This window comes from Pan troglodytes, chromosome 15 (assembly GCF_028858775.2).
Source record: "Pan troglodytes isolate AG18354 chromosome 15, NHGRI_mPanTro3-v2.0_pri, whole genome shotgun sequence".
Taxonomy (NCBI): domain Eukaryota; kingdom Metazoa; phylum Chordata; class Mammalia; order Primates; family Hominidae; genus Pan; species Pan troglodytes.
Genome location: NC_072413.2, coordinates 98832467 through 98851022, shown reverse-complemented (window position 1 = coordinate 98851022; position 18556 = coordinate 98832467). Strand labels below are relative to the sequence as shown.

The 18556-nt window shown below is 54.4% G+C and overlaps 1 protein-coding gene across 8 annotated transcripts in view; it reads right to left on the bottom strand.

The window, feature by feature from the left end:
- The window catches only part of LOC743380 (uncharacterized), a 34943-nt gene extending 17516 nt beyond the window's left edge, over positions 1 to 17427 (bottom strand). For 2 of the 8 annotated variants that reach the window (XR_008539099.2, XM_016926739.3), the window contains exons 1-7: positions 17316 to 17426; positions 14722 to 14830; positions 13790 to 14504; positions 12017 to 12130; positions 8734 to 8853; positions 7607 to 7750; positions 7186 to 7319 (exon numbers count right to left, since the gene is read on the bottom strand). Coding sequence is in view for 4 of the 8 variants with exons in the window: in XM_016926739.3 (XP_016782228.1) it covers positions 7186 to 7319; positions 7607 to 7750; positions 8734 to 8756 (301 nt within the window). In the remaining 4 variants the exon portion in view is untranslated. Of the gene's footprint in view, positions 1 to 7185; positions 7320 to 7606; positions 7751 to 8733; positions 8856 to 12016; positions 12131 to 12456; positions 12584 to 13751; positions 14505 to 14721; positions 14831 to 17315 lie in introns of those variants that run through there. The other 6 variants (XR_010151032.1, XR_010151031.1, XR_010151033.1 and 3 more) reach the window with 6 other exon arrangements.
- Between the last annotated feature and the right edge of the window lie 1129 nt (positions 17428 to 18556).

Genomic DNA, 18556 nt, shown 5'->3' with positions numbered 1-18556 from the left:
GGCCGACTTCGGTTACCTAAAGGCTGCCAGACCACCCATTATCTACTGACCACCACTCGAGACCGTTTCCCACCCTCCCTCCGAGACTGTGCGTGGCTGGGGTGGCCTCTCACCATCGCCACGTCCTAAGGTGGCAACGAGACTCAGGCCAAGAACACACAGCGCAACCAAAGGCACTGCCATTTCCCGCAGGAATCAGAGGCGGGTGCTTTGTTTGGCTGTTTTTGTTTTGTTCTTTTTTGTGTTTTTAATAGGAGCGGAGAAATCAGAAGCAGGAAGGAGCATCTGGGTTTTTTCCTGCTTCTGCTCCAGGGACCCCATGAAACCTCAGAGTCCCTGACCGTCCTTAATTAACTCTTGTGTGCAGACCCCAGGCTGCTCTGCTACAGAGAAGCCCCAGCAAATTCATGCCTTGGTTTAAAAGCTGCGTGTGCCAGCTCTGGGCTTGCTGTGATGTGTTAATAACGCAGTGCTGGGCTAGAATCTTAACAAATGTCAGAAAAGCTGCAGAGATGAGTCACTGTCTGGAACCAAAGAAAAACACGAGGCCTCCTTATAGAGTCCAGAGGAGTAATTGTCACAAGCATTTGATGGAAGACCTCATAAGTGCGTGCAGTGAGCTCATGACCCACGCAGAAAGCATTGGTGAACACTCCAAAAACATCTTCCACAGCTTAATGGGATTAGAAAACTCTAGCTCTGCATCTTAGGATTTTAAAAGTTACTCTTTTCTGGAGGCAAACAGCACCTAATTGATCTGGCATGTCTTTGGTATAAACAACTTATGGCTGTTTCAAACACAAAAGGACCTAAAAGGATGATTTTTATTAAAATGTTGATCTCAAGAAATAGAGCCTGTCGTTACACAAATAATCAGTCTTGCCTCAGATCTCGTACTTCCTACCTGTTGAGTAAATACCACCCCCTTACAACTTCCCCTGACAAATGCAAGCTCTTTGCAGAGCTAATTTCCTGTACCTTTGTGAGGCCGGGGCCCTGGACATTACAGACCCATTTATGAAAATAGGAGAGGTAATTGGGACATCTTTTGAAATCATGTCCCCTCTCTCTCGCAGGCCCCCATCAGCCCTCTAATTTTACTTGGTCAGGTTACAGAGGATGTTTACATACGCCTCTTCCTGGAATTTCACCTCTTTGCTTCAGGAGTGGGCAATTAGAGAGAATTAGGGCCTATTTGGTGCCTGTTTACCGTTAATGGATGGAGTGGCGGAGGCAGCCTTGGGAAAGCAGTCTGCCCGTCTAATTGAAGCAGGCAATTTTTCGATTCCTCATTTCAGCTCGCAGGTATTGTAGCAACCAAGGTCACAAAACAAAAGCTGCAGCCCACCATGGTAATAACCAGGTGCAGGCCCAACCGGAGGTTTTGTGAGCTGTTCATTACTACACACTGCAGCACAAAGAGATAGCTGGAAATGTTTGCAAAGCTGAGTCTAAGATGGGCAGCCAGTGCAGGCGGGTGATGATCACTTTTCCAGAAGTTGTCATCCTGTTGGCTTTTTCAGGAAGTTCTCAGCTGACTGGGCCACCGTGCCAACAGAGGCGCTGGCGAGGGTCTCACACCCAAAAGGCACAAGGTGAGCCACGGGGGTGAGGGGAACGAACATCTCCTGGTTCTGAAGCCACAAGTCCAGTCTCATTAAACAAGAGTCACTCTACAGACCAAAAAGGTGTTCCAGACCAGCCCAGCAGCCTGCCTGTTTGGAATAATGCCCCATAAAACACGATCCCTGCATCCCAGCTCATGGGGCAGCCCCTTGGAACTTTCTTCGGGCAAGAGCTCTGACCCACACTAATGACCGGTGACTGTGACCCCCTGACCACACAGGTCACACAGGAGCTGGCAACTGGCAGGGGCCTCACCTCCAGGGCCTGCTGCCAGCTCACCGTGCAAACTCGGGCAAGGCTCCGGGCCTCTGGGATCGCTGGTTTCCCCACCTCTAAAGCAGAGGGGGCAGTGGACCAGTGACCCCCAAAGTCCCAACAACTCCAAAGACCCAGCAAACAAACGACAGATGACCTCCAGGGAGGCCTGAAGAAACCCCGAGCCACTCGGACGACCATGGGCCTGCACTCACCCATTTCGTAGATGGGAAAACTGAGGCCTAAGGGGCTGGAGACAGGGGCCAAGGTCACACCCATAGTCAGGGCTGAGCACAGGCTGTAACCAGGTCTCTGGAAGACTGCTGACCTCTCTGAGGCTCGGAAGCCAGCAGCAGCAAAGTCAGTGACCAGCCAAGACTGAGACCTGGGCCCCCCTCCTGTCATGGCAGGGACTTTGTCCCTGGTGCCTCTGGAGTGGCCCTACCCTTACGGCAGTCTGGGGCAGTGGTGGTGCAAACAGCTTCGCTCTAACCTGAAGCGTCCCCTCTCTCGCAGCTGCCCACCATCCTTGCGGGCCATCATGACCCCCTCCTCTCCTGGCTAACTGTGAAACAACAGCCCTGTGGATTTCTGAGCCCCCTACCGCCAACTTCCTGAGTAGGGAATCACTCTATGTCCACTGCCAGGAGGGCCCAGAGAAAGGGCTGGGGTGGCAGAAGGAGCAGCCCAGCTGTGAGCGCGGAGGCCAGCGCAGACATGCGGTCAGCCTTTGGCCCCCGACTGTCCTCCTTCCCCAACTTTCCATCCTGGACCTCTCTCCCCGCAGCCCCATTCTGTCTCTTTGGCTGTATTTCGGGCATCAGGCCCAGGTTGATCAAATTTTTGTTTACAGGCTCAATCACTCTGATTCCCCTTTGCTAAGAAACTTTCAAAATCAAGCCCTAGAATCTAAGAGCGTGAGCATCCCAGGGTCGCGCGAACCCAGTGGCTGGTTAAGTGCGTCATTGTGCAGCCTTGGAGCTCCTGACACACACACAAGGGCAAGGGGCCCCACACAACCCCTGGGAGGGAACACACACACACTCCATTTCAGGGGAAGGTAATTGACGTTTTCTTCTTTTCATCTGAAAAAAAGGCACCTTCCATTGAAAGGGCGCATTCACAGAACCTGGGAAAACTCATCTGCGCTCAGCCCTCCCAATTATCCCCAGGTGGCTGTTCCCCACGGGGGGCTCCCCCACATTCCTCTCGGCCTGAGCCTTTGTTTCCATCTGAAACGGCCCTGGGAGCTCCCAGGCTAAGAGTCTCCTCCTTAAGCCCCTGCCAAAGACCCTATTCACTGCTCAGAGTCGAGGCAAGCCGAAGGTGGTGGGCAGCCTTCCTTTCTCCCAGGGTAGGGGACTTAAGAACTCTCCATCTGGATTTATTTTTAAGCTCAAAGAAATTGGAGAGCAATTAAGAAAGTCATGGCTACACCCTTCACCACCATCCTCTCCCTTAATGAACTCCTGTCTCACACACAGTCCCTCATGTTGGGAGGCCCACGGCGGCCCCAGTGACCCAGCACCTGCTCTGTACACGGGCCGCCCACTATCGCCAAGGGCTCGGGGGTGACGGGAGCTGAGAGGACAGACAGAGATATGTCCCAAGTCCTCATCACAGTTTATCCTGAGTAAAGTGACCACAGTTTTCCATGGTGAGGATCAGGGCCCAGGCCCTGGCCTCAGGACCTGACTCAAACCCAGAAGGCCCTAGAATTCCAGACCTACGGGCCTCTCAGGCACCGCAGAGCTCGTCTTGGCAAAGATAAGGGGTCTCTCCATGTCTGCTGGATCCGGCTGGAGCTGGAACCCCTCTTCTGGCAGAGTGCCCTCCTGCTGCAGTGTCTGCAGGGCTCCTGGGTCGGGAGGTGGGAGGGGAGGGTCCGCACGCCCTCATCAGCCCCGAGGGCCCCCCACACTCCCACCTTTCCTGGCTCTGAAACACTGACCCAATCCATGCCAAGGAGGCAAGCCTGTTCTGTGGCTCCCCTTTCCTTAGACTCCCCCAAGAACCTGTGGGCAGCCCAGGTGTGGGACTGCCCTGTCTGAATGGGGCTCCATACGAGACCCTCTCCTACCCCAGATTCATCCTTCCCCTTTCCAGACCAAGAACCCCACATTTGAGGCCTCGTTTCAAAAGGTACACCTCTTTTCTAGACTTTTCCATCTGCTCAAATCGGGGATGGGAGACGAAGCTAGACTTCCTTATTCCTCCTTTGGAAGAGGGGACAGGGCTCAGAGAAACAGCAGGGAGGGGGAACCAGTCCTTGGGACACTTCACAACTCATTAATTCCAGTCTCCTAAAAAGAAGCCACTCCCAGCGACCCAGGGCTTTTCCACTGCAGCTCACAATGCTGGCTTCCGCATTGTCCACTGCCCTTTAACCCTTTGGGACCTGAATCTGTCTCCCTCCACACCCCTTCTGTAGAAAGCTCCCTTCCTCTTTGCAAGGAAAAATTCATTAGCAAGCTCATTAAAGATGGGAAGATTTTCCTTTTCATTCTTTTTGGAAGTCAGATTGCTCATAAAAAACACACTTAAGTTATTTTATGTAAATGAATGAATAAGAAACACATGCATCCTGTTGCCCTTAAGTCTTGCCAGGTTTTGACATTATTTGGAGAAATGTACTTGGAAATTCATTTGGGGTTTGAATCACAACTCAGGAGGCATGAGGTCAGGGGCCCTGAAAGCAGCAATGAGCAACTCGCAGGTGAGAGAATGTGGGGGCGAGTGAGCGAATGAGGGGTCATTTTCTTCCTTTCCACGAGCTCAGGCCTGAGCTACCCTCTTGGGTAGCTCCTTTCCCAGCCACCCAGGGCGGGCAGGTGCGAGAGGAGAGCCAGTTTCCAGACCAGACCACCGTCTTTACCCTGACACTTGCACCCACCCAGAAGAGTCCCACTAGAAGCAGCACCCTAAGGAATCACTTAGCATGATGACAAATGGCCAGAGACCCCTCACCGCCCTCCGCTGATGTGACAGGGTCCTCTGTGGCTCACTGCCCAGTCAGTCAGGGTCTCATCTCCATCCGCTATGGCTCAGGCATTGGCCAATCCATCAAAATAGAATTTTCCTGAAAATGATCACGTCTTTCAGCACTTACTAATGGCCTTTCGGCAGTTCCCGAGAAGATCACCAGCAAGGCTGACGTAGTAAGTCACGTTTCAACTTCTTTCATTGAGAACGTGGTATATTTTACCTGTTTTATACCTAATGACACACAAAACCCCAAATATGTGTTTGCCTGAGACCGAAACACTCATGAGTACCTGAAATACAACTCAGTGCAAAGAGGGTTCCATCTCAACCCCTGAGAGCCAGGGGCTGCCAAAGCTTGGTCCTATCTGGGCCTCTCCTGTGTGCCCCTGGCCTTCACTTTGACTTTGTCCCTGGGCTTAGTCCACCTTGGGAAAGTCCTGAGATGTCCGTGAGAAACCAGTCCAAGAGCTGAGGGCATCTGGCTCAGACCAGTTACTCGAATGCATTCTAGTAAGCTTGGGACAGGATCCCCCCAGGACCCCAGCAGCCTGCCCCTGTGCAAACCTCCCCTCCCAGGCCTCTTCTCCACATCACTGTGTTTGCAGGTGGCTCAGCAAATGCTAGCCTTGGAGTAAATGTCACGGGGCAGAGCCTTCCTGGGCCCCCTCCCTGGGTTTAGCCCTGGGCACACACTCCCCTCCCCGTCTCTCCAGGCTCTGGGGCTCTCCAGAGAGCAGAAACAAGCAGACAAAGGCAACAGCCCCAGGTTAGAGCGCCTCTGCCCCCTCTGCCTACGCTGCCAGATTTTGTTTAAAAATAATATCCCCATCCCATTTCAATTTCAGGGGAGAAGGGCAGGGTTGCAGAAGAGCTGTCTCCAAATCCTCTGTTTGATTAAAGAGCATTACGGAGGCTGCGTTGGAAACCAGAGACACTCCGGGGGTGGGGGCTGGCGGGGGGCGGAGGCCTGCACAAGGGCTGATGCATGCACATGGCTGAGGACTAGAGGCTGGGCCCCACCCAGCGTGCAGCTGTGTTCATCCACTTCCTTCTCAGAGACCCCATTCGTGGGTGTACAGAGGGGAGTATTGGCATCTGGGCCAAGGACAGTGCTAGGGCCCCCTCAAGCCTCCATAAATGTCTGGGGGAATGGAGCCAGCCTCACCCCACGGTTCAGACCTTTCTCAGCGCCCACCCAGCTTCTCTGGGAAGTCTAACTGCACTCATTCACCACAATGGCCACCCCAGGGGCGTCATATATGAGGGGTGCCAGGATCCTGACACTGCCTCCCAGGGCAGCTGGCTCTAAAAACACCCCATCGCCCTGAGTGAGCCACAGACTCAGTCCCTGGGACCCCCAGAAAGGAAAGTGGCCTCAGCTGAGCCTCCTCTCTTCCTGCCAGCCCAGACTTCAGCCTGGCATGGCCGTCCAACATGCCACCCTGAGCCCCCGCCCTCGACGACACCTTGCTTGGCTGCTGTGCAAGCCACCTTGCTGCATGGGTGCTCCACGGCACCCAAGTAGACCCTCTGGTCCTTAGTGCAAAGCCCAGCCTTAGGCGCCCCAGAACAACCCCAAGCCCGCGCCCTGGACGGCTCCTGGCTGCATCTTGAATTAGTAAAACACAAATAAACAAATGATGGGTCCTCGAGTGAATCGTGTGGCTCCAATCCCGCTTTCTTCTTCTCTACCATTGCTGCTTTTATTTAAACAAACAAAAACATTCCCGTCTCATTGCAATTTCAGGGGTGAGGAAAGGAGGAAAGAGAAGAACTTGCTCAAAAACCACTATTTGATTAAAGGACATTATCAAAGCTTCATGTGTGAGAAACCACGGTTCTCACAGGGGGTGACGCTACCATGGCTGGTGGAAAGAAATGTCTTCCTAGCTGAGGAGCAGGCGAGCATTCCCATTTCCTCCTCTCCGAAGGGGTCCCTGGGCTGGGTGTGGGCAGGGCAAGTGCCCCCTGGATCCCTTTTGCAATGTGTTCAGCAAAGCCGTACTGAGGGCTCCTGAGTGCCTGGCCCGAGCCGCTCTCGGGGGTCTAGAGTGGAGGTGGACACTCCCCACCTACCGTCGCCGGCCCACAGCATGCCATCAGCCAGGGTGGACCCCCACACATGCTTGCTGGGTATAGCAAGGGTCTCCACTCCAGGCAGCTCTCCGGCCCCCAGACCCCTGGGGCTGATGTGAAGAGAATTCACCTTGGCAGGGTGCCTCCTCCCCAAATTAAATGTTGACACTCTTGTTGATCAGAGAGGAGAGACATGAGCTGACCCTAATAAAATCCTGGGTCTCAAGAAAGCAAGAAACTCACCCCAAACCAGGAAGGAGACGAGAGGCCCGCCAGGAAGAAGACTTGGGTCCGGGATGGTGGGCCCCATCAGGGCCTCTTCCGCAGCTTCCATCCGCAGTTCTTCAGCCGACCCAGCCGGGCCACGGCCCACGTGCCTTGGGGAAGGGCAGAGAGTTAGAATCATGGCAAGGCAAGCGCCCCGGAAAAGCCAAACACACCGAAGACAGACTCGGGGCACGGCCTCGCCTGCAGTTTGCTTTTCGGTGGAGTGGGGTGACTACTGGGGGATGCCCAATGACAGGAAAAGGTGCAAAGCAGCAACGGGCTGGGTTAGGGGCAGCCCCAAACCCAGAACTGAGTGGGGAGCAAGGGACCGGGCGGGGCAGAGCCCAGGACTCTCAGGGCCACGGCGGAGGCAAAGGCAGGCGGGGGCAACACCCACCAGGGCACGATCACGAGGGGTCTCTGGGATGGGACAGGAGTCTGTCCATAGCCCTGAGGCCAGGCCCACAGGAGGAGGCACTGGAGGATGCTTGGCAGGAGATGGAGACACCAGCAGGGGCTTGTCGGGGGCACTGGGAACCTGCTGGAAACAGGCAGCTGGAGTGGGAGTGGCTCCTGGGGCAGGGGAGTGGTACTCAGACCACAGGAGGGCCAGGTGACCACAGGTATGGGCTTGGCAGGGAGAACCAGCCTGCTAGGCAGAGGGCTGTGGAGCTGAGCCCTGGAGCCCAGGGATTGAGGCAGAGAAGGGGAGGTTGGTCAGGCCCACCTCAGGAGACAGAGCAAAGCGGAGTGCCGGGTGGGTGAGGAAGCTGGCCACTGGAGAGCCACCAGGGAGAGCAAGCCAGCAGCCGGGCAGAAGCAGAGCCTGCAGATGCTCCCTGGAGGTTTCCCCTGCTGGTCCTCGGCATGGGAGGTGGGCCCCAGCAGCTGCTAGAGAGTGAAGGAGCTGGACCAAGCCCCGGGGGAGGAAGGCATCACGGCAAGGGAAGGGTCGCAGTCACAACCACACCTCGAGAGGGAGACCTGTGGCCAAAGCCCGGGGGGCACACACTACAGCTGTTCCCGTGCCCACTTTGGTCCTGAGAGACTCAGGGCCAGGGGTCCAGAACAGTTCAGCATCAGGAATGGGGCGGGGAAGGCAGAGAGGGAGAAGGGGCTGGCTCCGACCAGAGCAGAGCCCTGGGGATAGCTTGAATCTGCCCTCACACCCTCCGGCCTACCTCTGTGGAGCCACAGTCCACTGCTCCAGCCCCCGGGCAACCCCCCGGCCCGCCCTCCTGGGGACACAGAGGCCATCAAGGGATGGGCTACGGTGGCCGGTGCCCAGGCCAGACCAGGGCCGTGGGCGTGCTCAGTTAGGATCAACTGTTGGATGACGGGATGGCCGCGCGGGTGAATGCAGGGACGCGACCAGCAAGGCCCCCGTTCAGATGGGGCAGGGGTCGGAAGCTGCTCACACACCTCTCAAAAATGAATTCCACCCTCCAGCCTTTGCACCTAGAACTCTTCGCATGGCCCAGCTAGTGGCTCAGCTGTGGTGGTCGAGTCCTTTCATTCACTCACCTGGCGAAACCAACATCCCACATACTCTAACTGAGCCCCACTCTGTGCCAGGCTGGTGCTGGGACACCCTGAGGAGGCACGGGGCTGGCCAAGGGCACCCCGGGAGGGCCAGGTCAGGAACTGGGGAGGGACAAAGAGAGGGAGATATTGAGAGAGAGGAAGACGAGGAAGAAGACAACAGAGGCAGAAAAAGCAGGGACTCAGGGAGCCAGGTTAAAGGGCTGCCCCTACACTCAAGGGAGCAACGAGACCCCTCTGCCGGTGCCTCAGAAAAGTCCAGAAACCCAAGCAGGATGGGGACGTGGGGAGTTAACTTTTGAAAGTTTTTAGGGCACAAAACCCCAGAGAACCTGCCGGGGGCCAACTGATTTCTTCCACGCCCTCTCCAGGCTTTCCAATGTCCACAGGAGCTACTGCAGCACTAACAGTGGCTTTGGGGCCTGTATGTGAATGACTGCCATGTGTTTGAGGGTGAGGAGAGTGCCATGGATTCTTCATTACTATTGAAAGTCTTCTCATTTAGAAACATCAGGCGTGCTCTATTTTTCTACTCTCCAACAGCTACATGGCGGGGAGGCCAGGTTTTCGTGTGATCTCAGCTTCAGAGGTCTACACCCGAGTCCACCCATAGTCTCAACGCTCCCCTAGACAGAGTGGCCAACTACATCACCGTCACTGGGAAAGTCTCGCCTTGGCAAAAGGGGATGAAAGATTGCCTCAGGCTTTTGCCCCAACCGGCCAATGGGAGATCCTTCCACATTCTTCCTCGTGGGGTGCTGGGGTAGAGTTGGTTTTGCTAACTTGGAAACAGTATCCAATTCTAATTCACGAAGCCAGAGAACCTTTAGCCAACAGACTCACTAAGGGAGGAAGGTCCCATAAGGTTTCAACTAATAACATTTTCTTGCTCCAGCTACCTCCCTTATCCCCTAGTTTTTTTTTCCATTTGGCTGAAGGTCTGACTGGAGCCTAAAGTTTAATTGGAGTGATTTAATCATGATTGATCCGCCTTGGGGTGAGAAATGTCCAGAGCTTGGGACAAATAAGGGCATGTTTCAGACTCGGGACATACCTGCTCTAAAGAATTATGGGCTCTAGGGAGCTCAAAGATCAGAACAAAAAGAGGAGGAGGGTTCAGGCAGGGTACAGGACATGTGGGTGAGGATATTTTTTTTTTTTTTTTTTTTTTTTTTTTGAGACGGAGTCTCGCTCTGTCGCCCAGGCTGGAGTGCCGTGGCGCGATCTCGGCTCACTGCAAGCTCCGCCTCCCGGGTGGCTCACGCCTGTAATCCCAGCACTTTGGGAGGCTAAGGCAGGTGGATCATGAGGTCAGGAGTTCAAGACCAGGCTGACCAACATGGTGAAACCCCGTCTCTCCTAAAAATACAAAAAGTAGCCGGCTGTGGTGGTGGGCGCCTGTAATCCCAGCTACTCAGGAGGCTGAGGTGGGAGAATTGCCTGAACCCGGAAGGCAGAGGTTGCAGTGAGCCGAGATCACGCCACTGCACTCCAGCCTGGGCGACAGAGCGAGACTCCATTTCAAAAAAAAGAACTATAAGTTCTGATTCCGGATTCCCAGATGTGAGTTTTAATCTCCTCTCCACTGATTGATCCTGACTAATCACTAGCCCCCTGTGCCCCAATTTCAACAGTATGCTGGAGTCAAATCTGAACCCCAAACTATGCCCTCTTATGGGGGTCCCTCTGGGATGCCAACATGCATTCACTTCTTCACCTGGCTACGCATTCCATGAGTATTCACATTGTAGTCACTCCCCTAGGGCTATGCCTAGGAGTTAGTACTTTCCTACCACTTGGTGATCTTGAGTGAGTTTTGGATGCCCTCAATGGGTCCTGAGATGAGTCAGAGGAGAGCTAGAGTTGGGAACTGGTCACCAGTGGGCCCCCCAGTCCTCAGCTCTTGAAGAAAGGGAATGAATGCTCTGGCCATTTGCATCTGTGCGAAGGATCGAACAAAGCCACTTTCTACAATGCAACCCTGTCCGATGCCCCCCTTCCCAAAGCTGCCTGCAACTTTCAACCCTGCTGAATGGACTTCGCACTGGGACAGAGGCAAAGACTTAAATGAGGAGCAAAAGAAATGTCGGCTCCATCACCAAAATTAGAAGTGTGACTTAAGAAGCCACATCGCCCCGGCCCGGCGGTGGCCAGTTCACCTCATTATGATAATCAGTGTGTTTTTCCTTCGCAGACAAAGAAGGATCCTTATGCGACGAATACTGGAACCCAGCAGCTAACCTCATTAACGTCTGCAGCCTCTTCCTTCGACAAGGCCCGAGATTAGCCCTGTGTTCATTAAGGGAAAAGGGCGGAAAGCGGAATAAAACTGAAAAACACCGCCAGGGTAAGGGGGAGGGGAGGCCCTTTTCTGTTAGCCATTCATTCACTGAAATACTTCGTGTACCTTCAGGATTTAATCACCAGCAAAGGGGGCAGTAGGGAGGGGGCAGGGTTTACCAGGATGTGGGAGGTAAAGAGGTTAAACTCGATGGAAGGAGTTAAAAACCCAGAATAGGGTGATTTGATGTGAAAGCTTCCTGGGATTTGTCACTGGGATAATCAATTTAAAACCTTCTTCCCATCTGCTTTCTTTTAGCCCAACTAACGTAAGGGGAAACCGTCTTTGGATGTGTTTTTGGTGGCTTTTAATATTTTCTAAGTCTCCCTTTCCTACTTTTTTTTGTCTTTAATGTCTTTGTTTAGTTATTCTCTTCTCCTGTCTCTCCTGCACACTCCTCCCTTTCCACTTCTTTCTTCTCTCTTTGGTCCTCCCCGTGGGAACCTAATGTATACGAAAATCTAGTGGTGCCTCCAGTTGTATTTTCCCATGAATGCTTTATTGACTTTGCTTCAAGCCCTTCAAATGGCATCTGGTGCTTACCTGTGAGACATCCCACCTGACCTGCCAGATAAAGATGATTAACCCTATTTTGAAACTGAGATAAACCTGGCTTGGAAAAGTTTACCTACCCCAAGGTCTCAGCACTAAGTAATTTAACTAGGACTCGAACCCAGGCAGCGACTCCTGACTGCTTAAGACGGCATGGTAAGAAGCAGGTCCAGAAGTCGAGAGACCTGGGTGTGCAAGTTCCTAGGGGATGCTAAGAACGAGAGAAGGGGGAGCAAGTGTCTCTGTGAAGGGAGTGTAAAGACACAGAAGTGAACCGGAGCCGCAGAGCCCTGTGAGAGAAGGCATGAAAATGTGTCCTTGTGTCCATGAGCCGAAAACATGACAAGGATTAAGCTACAGAAAAGTCTTTACCTTTGTGAGCGTGCTTCCACGGAGTAGAGCGAGTCAGGAAGCAGTGGGTTGAAGAGGAAATTGGAGGTGAGGAAGGAAGACAGCAAGTGTAGACAGGCCTTTCAAGAAGCTTGGCTGTGAAAGGAAAGACAGAGACTGTAGTGGCTAGAAAAGATGACAGCAGGGACCTGGGAGGCTCCAGGCTGCCGGCACAGCAAAGTCAGAAATGCAGAGGGAGGCCTTCTGGAGGTGGCCGGGACTGAGACAGGTACAATTCTTCCTCTAGAACTCAGGGAACAGGGGTTCAATGATCCAGTGGGGCCCAATCTGTGGAGCCTCTTGACAGCCTCTGTTTCCCTGGGAGTGGCAGTGGCCGGCCCTGGCTCAGGACAGGGAGTTGTGAGGATCAAATGAATGGACGGTTGCAAAAAGTGACAGAAACATTCACTACCATTACTCACTGGGAGCAGGACTCTCGATTTTACAGCCCACTCGAATCTCACTGGGGCCTCGATTTTCACTGACCATAAATTATTCGTCCTGAGCATTAAGGATGTAAAAACCACTGGTAAAAGCTCCTGCCAGTCTCTGGAAGACAAAAGGTCCCCTCCTAATAGCCTGGATTAACTCAAAGCAGGTCTCCGCCCACTTCATTTGTCACCGTCCAAGTCATCCTTGCACCTCCATTTGCCACATAATCCAATCAGCCCCTTTCAGAGGCTGGGCAGCTATTGTCTACACTGAGCTGGGCTTCTCTAAAGCAGCCCAAGTTGTTTTTGTCTTGTCCGGACAAAACTGGTTGGCTTAAAAGGGGACGAAAGAAATTCCTGGTCAAATGAGGACCCCAATTAGGTTCCAAGAGACTGTTTTCATTATCTTTGTATCAGATACCTAGCCTGGTGCACTGGGCAGATTGTCGGTGCTCCAGAAAATGTTTGTTGAATTAATTCATTTTTATTTATTCTGGAATTTCTTAATTGAACACAAACACACACAGCACCTACTGAGTGCTGTTCTCACTAAGGGAGAATTGGGCTGGACATGTGAGCAAGGAGGGACAGCCTCGGGTGCTTAAGTAGCTCACACTTTCCACAGCAATTTACAAAGCACTTTCATAGTAGTTACAGCATTTGGTCTTCAAAAGCGCCCTGTGGGGTAGATACACGAGGGTGTGTGTGTGTGTGTGTGTGTGTGTGTGTTTTAATCTCCATTTAGACCATGAAAGAAACTGAAACTTAGAGTAGTTAAGTGACTTGTTTAAGGTCACACCGTTATTAAAAGGTGAAGCCAGCACATGGTACCAGCACTGGGGCCACCCAGACCCCCAAGACCACCCCAGGCAGCTGGGATTTCAAACAGACTGTCCCATTGTCAAACATTTGGTTTGAAATAAAAGGACTCTTAGTATAACTCTGGGCCAGAGGGGAAGAAGGGGTGAGGGCAGCTAGCGTGGCACCCTGGGTCCAACTCCAACCCCTTCTGTTGCCAGCAATGTGACCAAATACTTACACCTCCCAGCAAGTTTCTGTTTCTTTAATGTAAATGTAAGCCCTACCCCATGGGACAGAGAGTTCAGTCCTCACGGGTCCTCTCTCCCTTTCAGCTTTTTTAAATTACAAAAATCAACACTACCAAATGCATCCTCACCTGGAAATGAGGCTGCCTCGTTTACATACACATATTACATAAAAATCACATGTTCATATCACATAGAAAGTGCTCTGGAAATGGCCACATGCATAATTCGTGTTCTTACTCAAGTCAGCCCGTCGATGGTCTCTGCAAAGCCCCTACCTGATGCAAGGAGAGCCCGTGGACAAGGGCTGCCTGGAGTGCTGTTGGAGAATAAATAAGACAAGTAAGACAAGCAAGAGGGGTGGGAAGGGACTGACCTGTCAAACCTTTTCAACAAACATTTGCTGATCACCTCCTCTATGCCAGATCCTGCCTGAGGCCTCTTTTATCTCATTTAATTCTCACAACAACCCTAGGAGGTTGCTCTCATCGACCCCATTCCCCAGAAAAGGATAGGAAGATCTTCAGAGAGGTGGGGCGTGCCTTTGGTGATTCAGTAGCATGCTCATTCCAGAAGCCCACCCAGGGCCTTGGAGTTGCCAGCAGGATGCTGGCCAAGCCCTTGGCCCAGGTCCCCCTCCTGAGAATTTCCCAAAGGGATCCTTCCATTCAGGACATCATAAGGGTGATGACAGAGTCAGTCGACAAAGACTGACACCCCCTTGGGGAGGGAAACACTCCAGTTTGCTAGCAGGTGAACACAAGCAAAGACTTATAGGAAAGTACTCATAGAGTCAAAGTATGAGCATAGCAAAGGTCAGGGCTTAATGCCCAATGCCCCCTCACTAGGGCATTGGTTTAAGTCTTTAGGTAAGAGGGACAGCTGGCTGGTCAGTTCCGGTCCTCTTCATCCTTTGCCATCCTGGTCCTGGGGGTCAGTGAGTGGCTGCTTTGTATGTTGGTGGGATCCAGGAATCCGTGCTCCTAGTGCCCTCTGCAATTGATCAAAGGTTAAAGAACCTGCTTAAAAGCCCAAGCCTAGATCATAATTACAGTTTAAGTTCATTAATTACAATTAAAGCTGATTAGTTAAAATTTAAAATTGTCTTTTAATTGCTAGTGGGTCTGGGGGTGGTGCAAGGATGGTGGTGGGGTTGGGAGATTCTGCCCGCCACGTTGGTTATGAAATGATAGCAGGAGGGTTGAAGTACCGTGAGGTGTAGATGGGCAGCAGGCCCCTTGGCAGCAGCTCAGCATGGAGAGGAGGTGGTCCTTGAAGACAAGGAGGTGGACGGATGATGTCATCCCTGAGGAGAGACCCTATGGCATGGGAGGGGGGCAGGTTAGAAACCATCTTCGTGACCTCTAACGGCCAGCACCGGAACAGCAGAGAGCAAAAAGGGGCAGGCAGAGGGAAAGGCAGGGAGGAGTGGCAAAGGGGAGGACTGAGGAAGGCAGTAGGGAGGGGCTGGGAGGGAAGAGGGAGGGGTATGGAGGGAGGAAGGAGGCGGGGCAGGGAGAGGGGAGGAGAGAAGGGGAGGGGAAAAGAGAGATGAGGAAAATGAGGGGGGAAGAGGGAGGAGGGAAGAGGAAAGAGGGAGGAGGGAGAAGAAAAATAGGAGGGGGAGGAGGGACGAGGAAATGAGAAAGGGTGGAGGGAGAGGAGAAATGGGAGGTGAAGGAGAGGAGTGGGAGGGGGTAAGGATGATTTGACTGACAGGTCACAAGTGTTAGCTGTGTGCGTGTGCGCAACTCAAAACCCAAGGTAGCGGGGCTGGCACTCACCGCTAGGGGGCGCGCGGCCCGCACCCGTAACCCAGAAGTGCAGCCACCTGCGGCGCCCCGGCCCGCGCCCGGCGGGCCTGGATGGACAGGGGGTGCCCTACAGGTCTCAGGCTAGGAAGGGCTCCACAGCCCACCCCAGGCCACCGCGCCAGGTCGCTACGCCCCCTCGACGCCTCTCCAGCCACCACCAGCCAGAGCCCACCTGTGGCTGCGGCGCAGCGCCTCCCGCCCGCACCAGGCGCCTCCTGCGCCCCCAGCCACCGGGCCCCAGCCCCAGAGGAAGGTGGGCCACCCAGCGGACCTGCGCCAGGCCCCTCTGGAGCGCCGCTCCGCCTGCTACAGGGAAAAGCAGAAATCCCGACTCCCACCTTCGTCAATCCAATTAAACACACGTTCACTAAAGTCAGAAAGACCCAGTCCTCCAGACACCGCTGTCACGCATGTGGGTGGTCTCGGAACGAGAGACAGAACCTGTGACATCGCTGGAAAGTAACGCAAAGGGGGCCACCACGCCGCTCCCCGCCTTCGCCCCCAGGCATCAACATCACGCCTCCAAGTCGTGCCTCCCTCCTTCGCCACAGCAACAATTTCTAGCCCCCGCACGATGGCCCCTCACTGACCTTGTCACAGCCTCTCTCTCCATCCTGCTCAAATGAGCCACACCTTCCTAAGACCCCCGAAACCAAAAACCACTGGAAATCAACTAACGTGCCTCTGTGCGCCTCCACAACACCCGAAGCCACGGCGCAAAGGCCGACCCCGGCCTCTGCGGCCACTCCGCAGTGAATCCGGGAGTCTCAAAACTGTTCCCTCTTGGGTAAATGAATCCAGGATCCTCCAGTAGATCCCGTGCCCGACCCCCTCCATCAGGAGAACAAAGGCCACCTCCCCTCCCCACCCCGCCCCCCAAAATTCCGCAGTGCCGCCAGCGCCCTCTCGCGGCCAGCCAGGAAACCTTCCAGAAACCTGCCACGTAGCCACCCGCCTGCGCCCCCACCAGGCCCGCCGGCCCAGGGTGGGAGGGGGCGGCCTGGGGGGGCTTGACTCGGACAAAGGAAATGGCAAAAGGCGATTTGACCAAAAGTCCAAGACTGCAACATGTCAGGATTTTCGAGCGACCACCACGCAACGCTCTGAAGACCCCCGCGGCACCCCATCCCCAGCTCCCAGCGTCCAGACCCCAGCAACACACCCCCTTTTCTGCATTTCTCTCCTCCCTCTTCCCAGACCCAAGGACACGGCCTTCTCTCCTCCCCAACCCACCCCCTGCATCTATTCTCCCAGTGCCCCCAATCCCACGACCCCCCTTCGGCAAAGACTGATCCTAGGGGGCTACTGGCAGGTTTGCACTTGGGCGCCATCTCTCTCCACTGTGAAAGTGGCTGATCAGGGCAGAACCAGATGATATCGGGTAGAAATTTTACTCTACATTTTGCCTGGGGTCCACACTGCACTAAACCTGTGTATTTGGATTCGGAAAACCTCGCGAAGAGGAACCTCCACTCCTCCCGCCCACGATCCACCAAAAACCTGGCCAACAGCTGGCGAGGCAAATATGCCCGGGAGACCCTTCTATTCGGGTGCTTCCCCCCCAATTCATGGGGCATGCAGAAGGCATCGCCGCCATATCTCCCACTATTAACGCGATTCTAGAGGCGGCTTCCAATACAGGAAATCCGGGGTTCGCCCCCCAGTGACTGCCGTATACCCGAATCCAAGAGGAGTTCCATCTGATTCCTCCCGCTCCTCTGAACTGAAGTCCCTACCACCCAGCCCACCCTTAAGGACTGGACCCTCCAGAGAGGAGCCCTGACTTCCCCCCAGGGAAATGTGCCTCAAGATTTTCTTTCTGACAAATTTTGTTGCGGACGCTCGGGGACCAGGCGAAGTGGCCGCCTCCAGCAGCAGGACCCAGGATCAGGCAGGCTCTCGGCATGTCCAGGAGGACAGAGCCCATCCCAGAAGCGGATGCCGTCTTCCTTTTGCACATCGTTTGCGGCAAGGATGGCCAACCACTCACCAGGTGAGGGATCCTCTCGTGGGCGCCCCAGCTCTCCCGAGGAGCCGCAGCCAAGGCCAGCGAGCCAAGGCGCGCTCCCTCTCTGCTCTCCGCCGTCTGCGCTAGGGGCTGGCTGGGTGGGGTTTATATGGAGGCGCAGAAGGGGTGGTCTCTGACGTCAGCGCATTCTGCTGCAATGCGCTCATTTCTCTAAAAGTGATTGGCCGGAAAAATGAGCCCCCCAGATTCTATGACAAATTGCTCTAGCCGCACCCAGATTGCAGCAAAGAAGGGAGGAAAAAATTCTGCCGCAGTGCCCCTGGCCGCCATGACCAACACCCTGTGGTCGCGGGTGCTTTTTCCCTGCGTGAGCCCGGCTCGCCAGGCAGGGTGAATTCAGGCACAATGTGTGGGGGGAATCGCCCCGATGGCTGGCCGTCCTCAGGCGGCCGATGGCCAAGGTGGGGCTGTCGGGGCGCAGATCCCACACCTGGCGGTTTCGGAACATCCATCGGAGGATGCGGGCTTAGCGAAAGAAAATCATGCTTTCTCTTATTGTTCAGGAAAATAAAATGCCCGGGCGACATAACTGGTTCCCAGATGTAAGCCAGAGGCTGTCACCCCCTCCCAGCCCACCCGTGCGTTTCTGACTGGTTCTCTTTGACATGGGAGACAGAGCTCCGCGTCTCCGAGTCAGAAAACCCTGGCTGTGAGTCCCGGGCTCTGCCGCTTACAACTCATGTTCGCGGAACCCGCTATGCCCCTTCCTCTTCCACTGGGTCCGCTTCCTCCACCTTAACGAGGGGTACCCCCCCACACACACCAGGGTTGTAATAAGAATCCAGACAGGAGCCGTGCCCTCTAAGGAAAGTACTTTTAGAGGGCGGACTGTGTCCCATGTGGAGATGCCTGAGCTACCCCTCAAAGTTGGGGTGATCCCCACACACATGCCCTTTGAAAGAGCCCCAGCGCCCCGAAAAACAGGCAGCGACACATGTTGCGCCGAGCCCTGCCGCGGCCTCGGCTCCGGAGCTGGCACATGGGAGTTAATCCCTAACAGGTGGGAGCCCTCGGCAGCTCTGCCCGGCTCTGAGTGGCAGAGCGTGCAGGGCCGTCAATCAAATGTCCTCTCGCAAAGGTCAAAATGCTGTTGAAAGGGACCGAGGATCTATCTTAGGGTGACAGGTGGGTGGCAGCCGGGAGGACAAGGATGGAGTGCTCGGTGACAGAAAGCAGGTGAGGATGAGCAAGGGGCCCCAAAG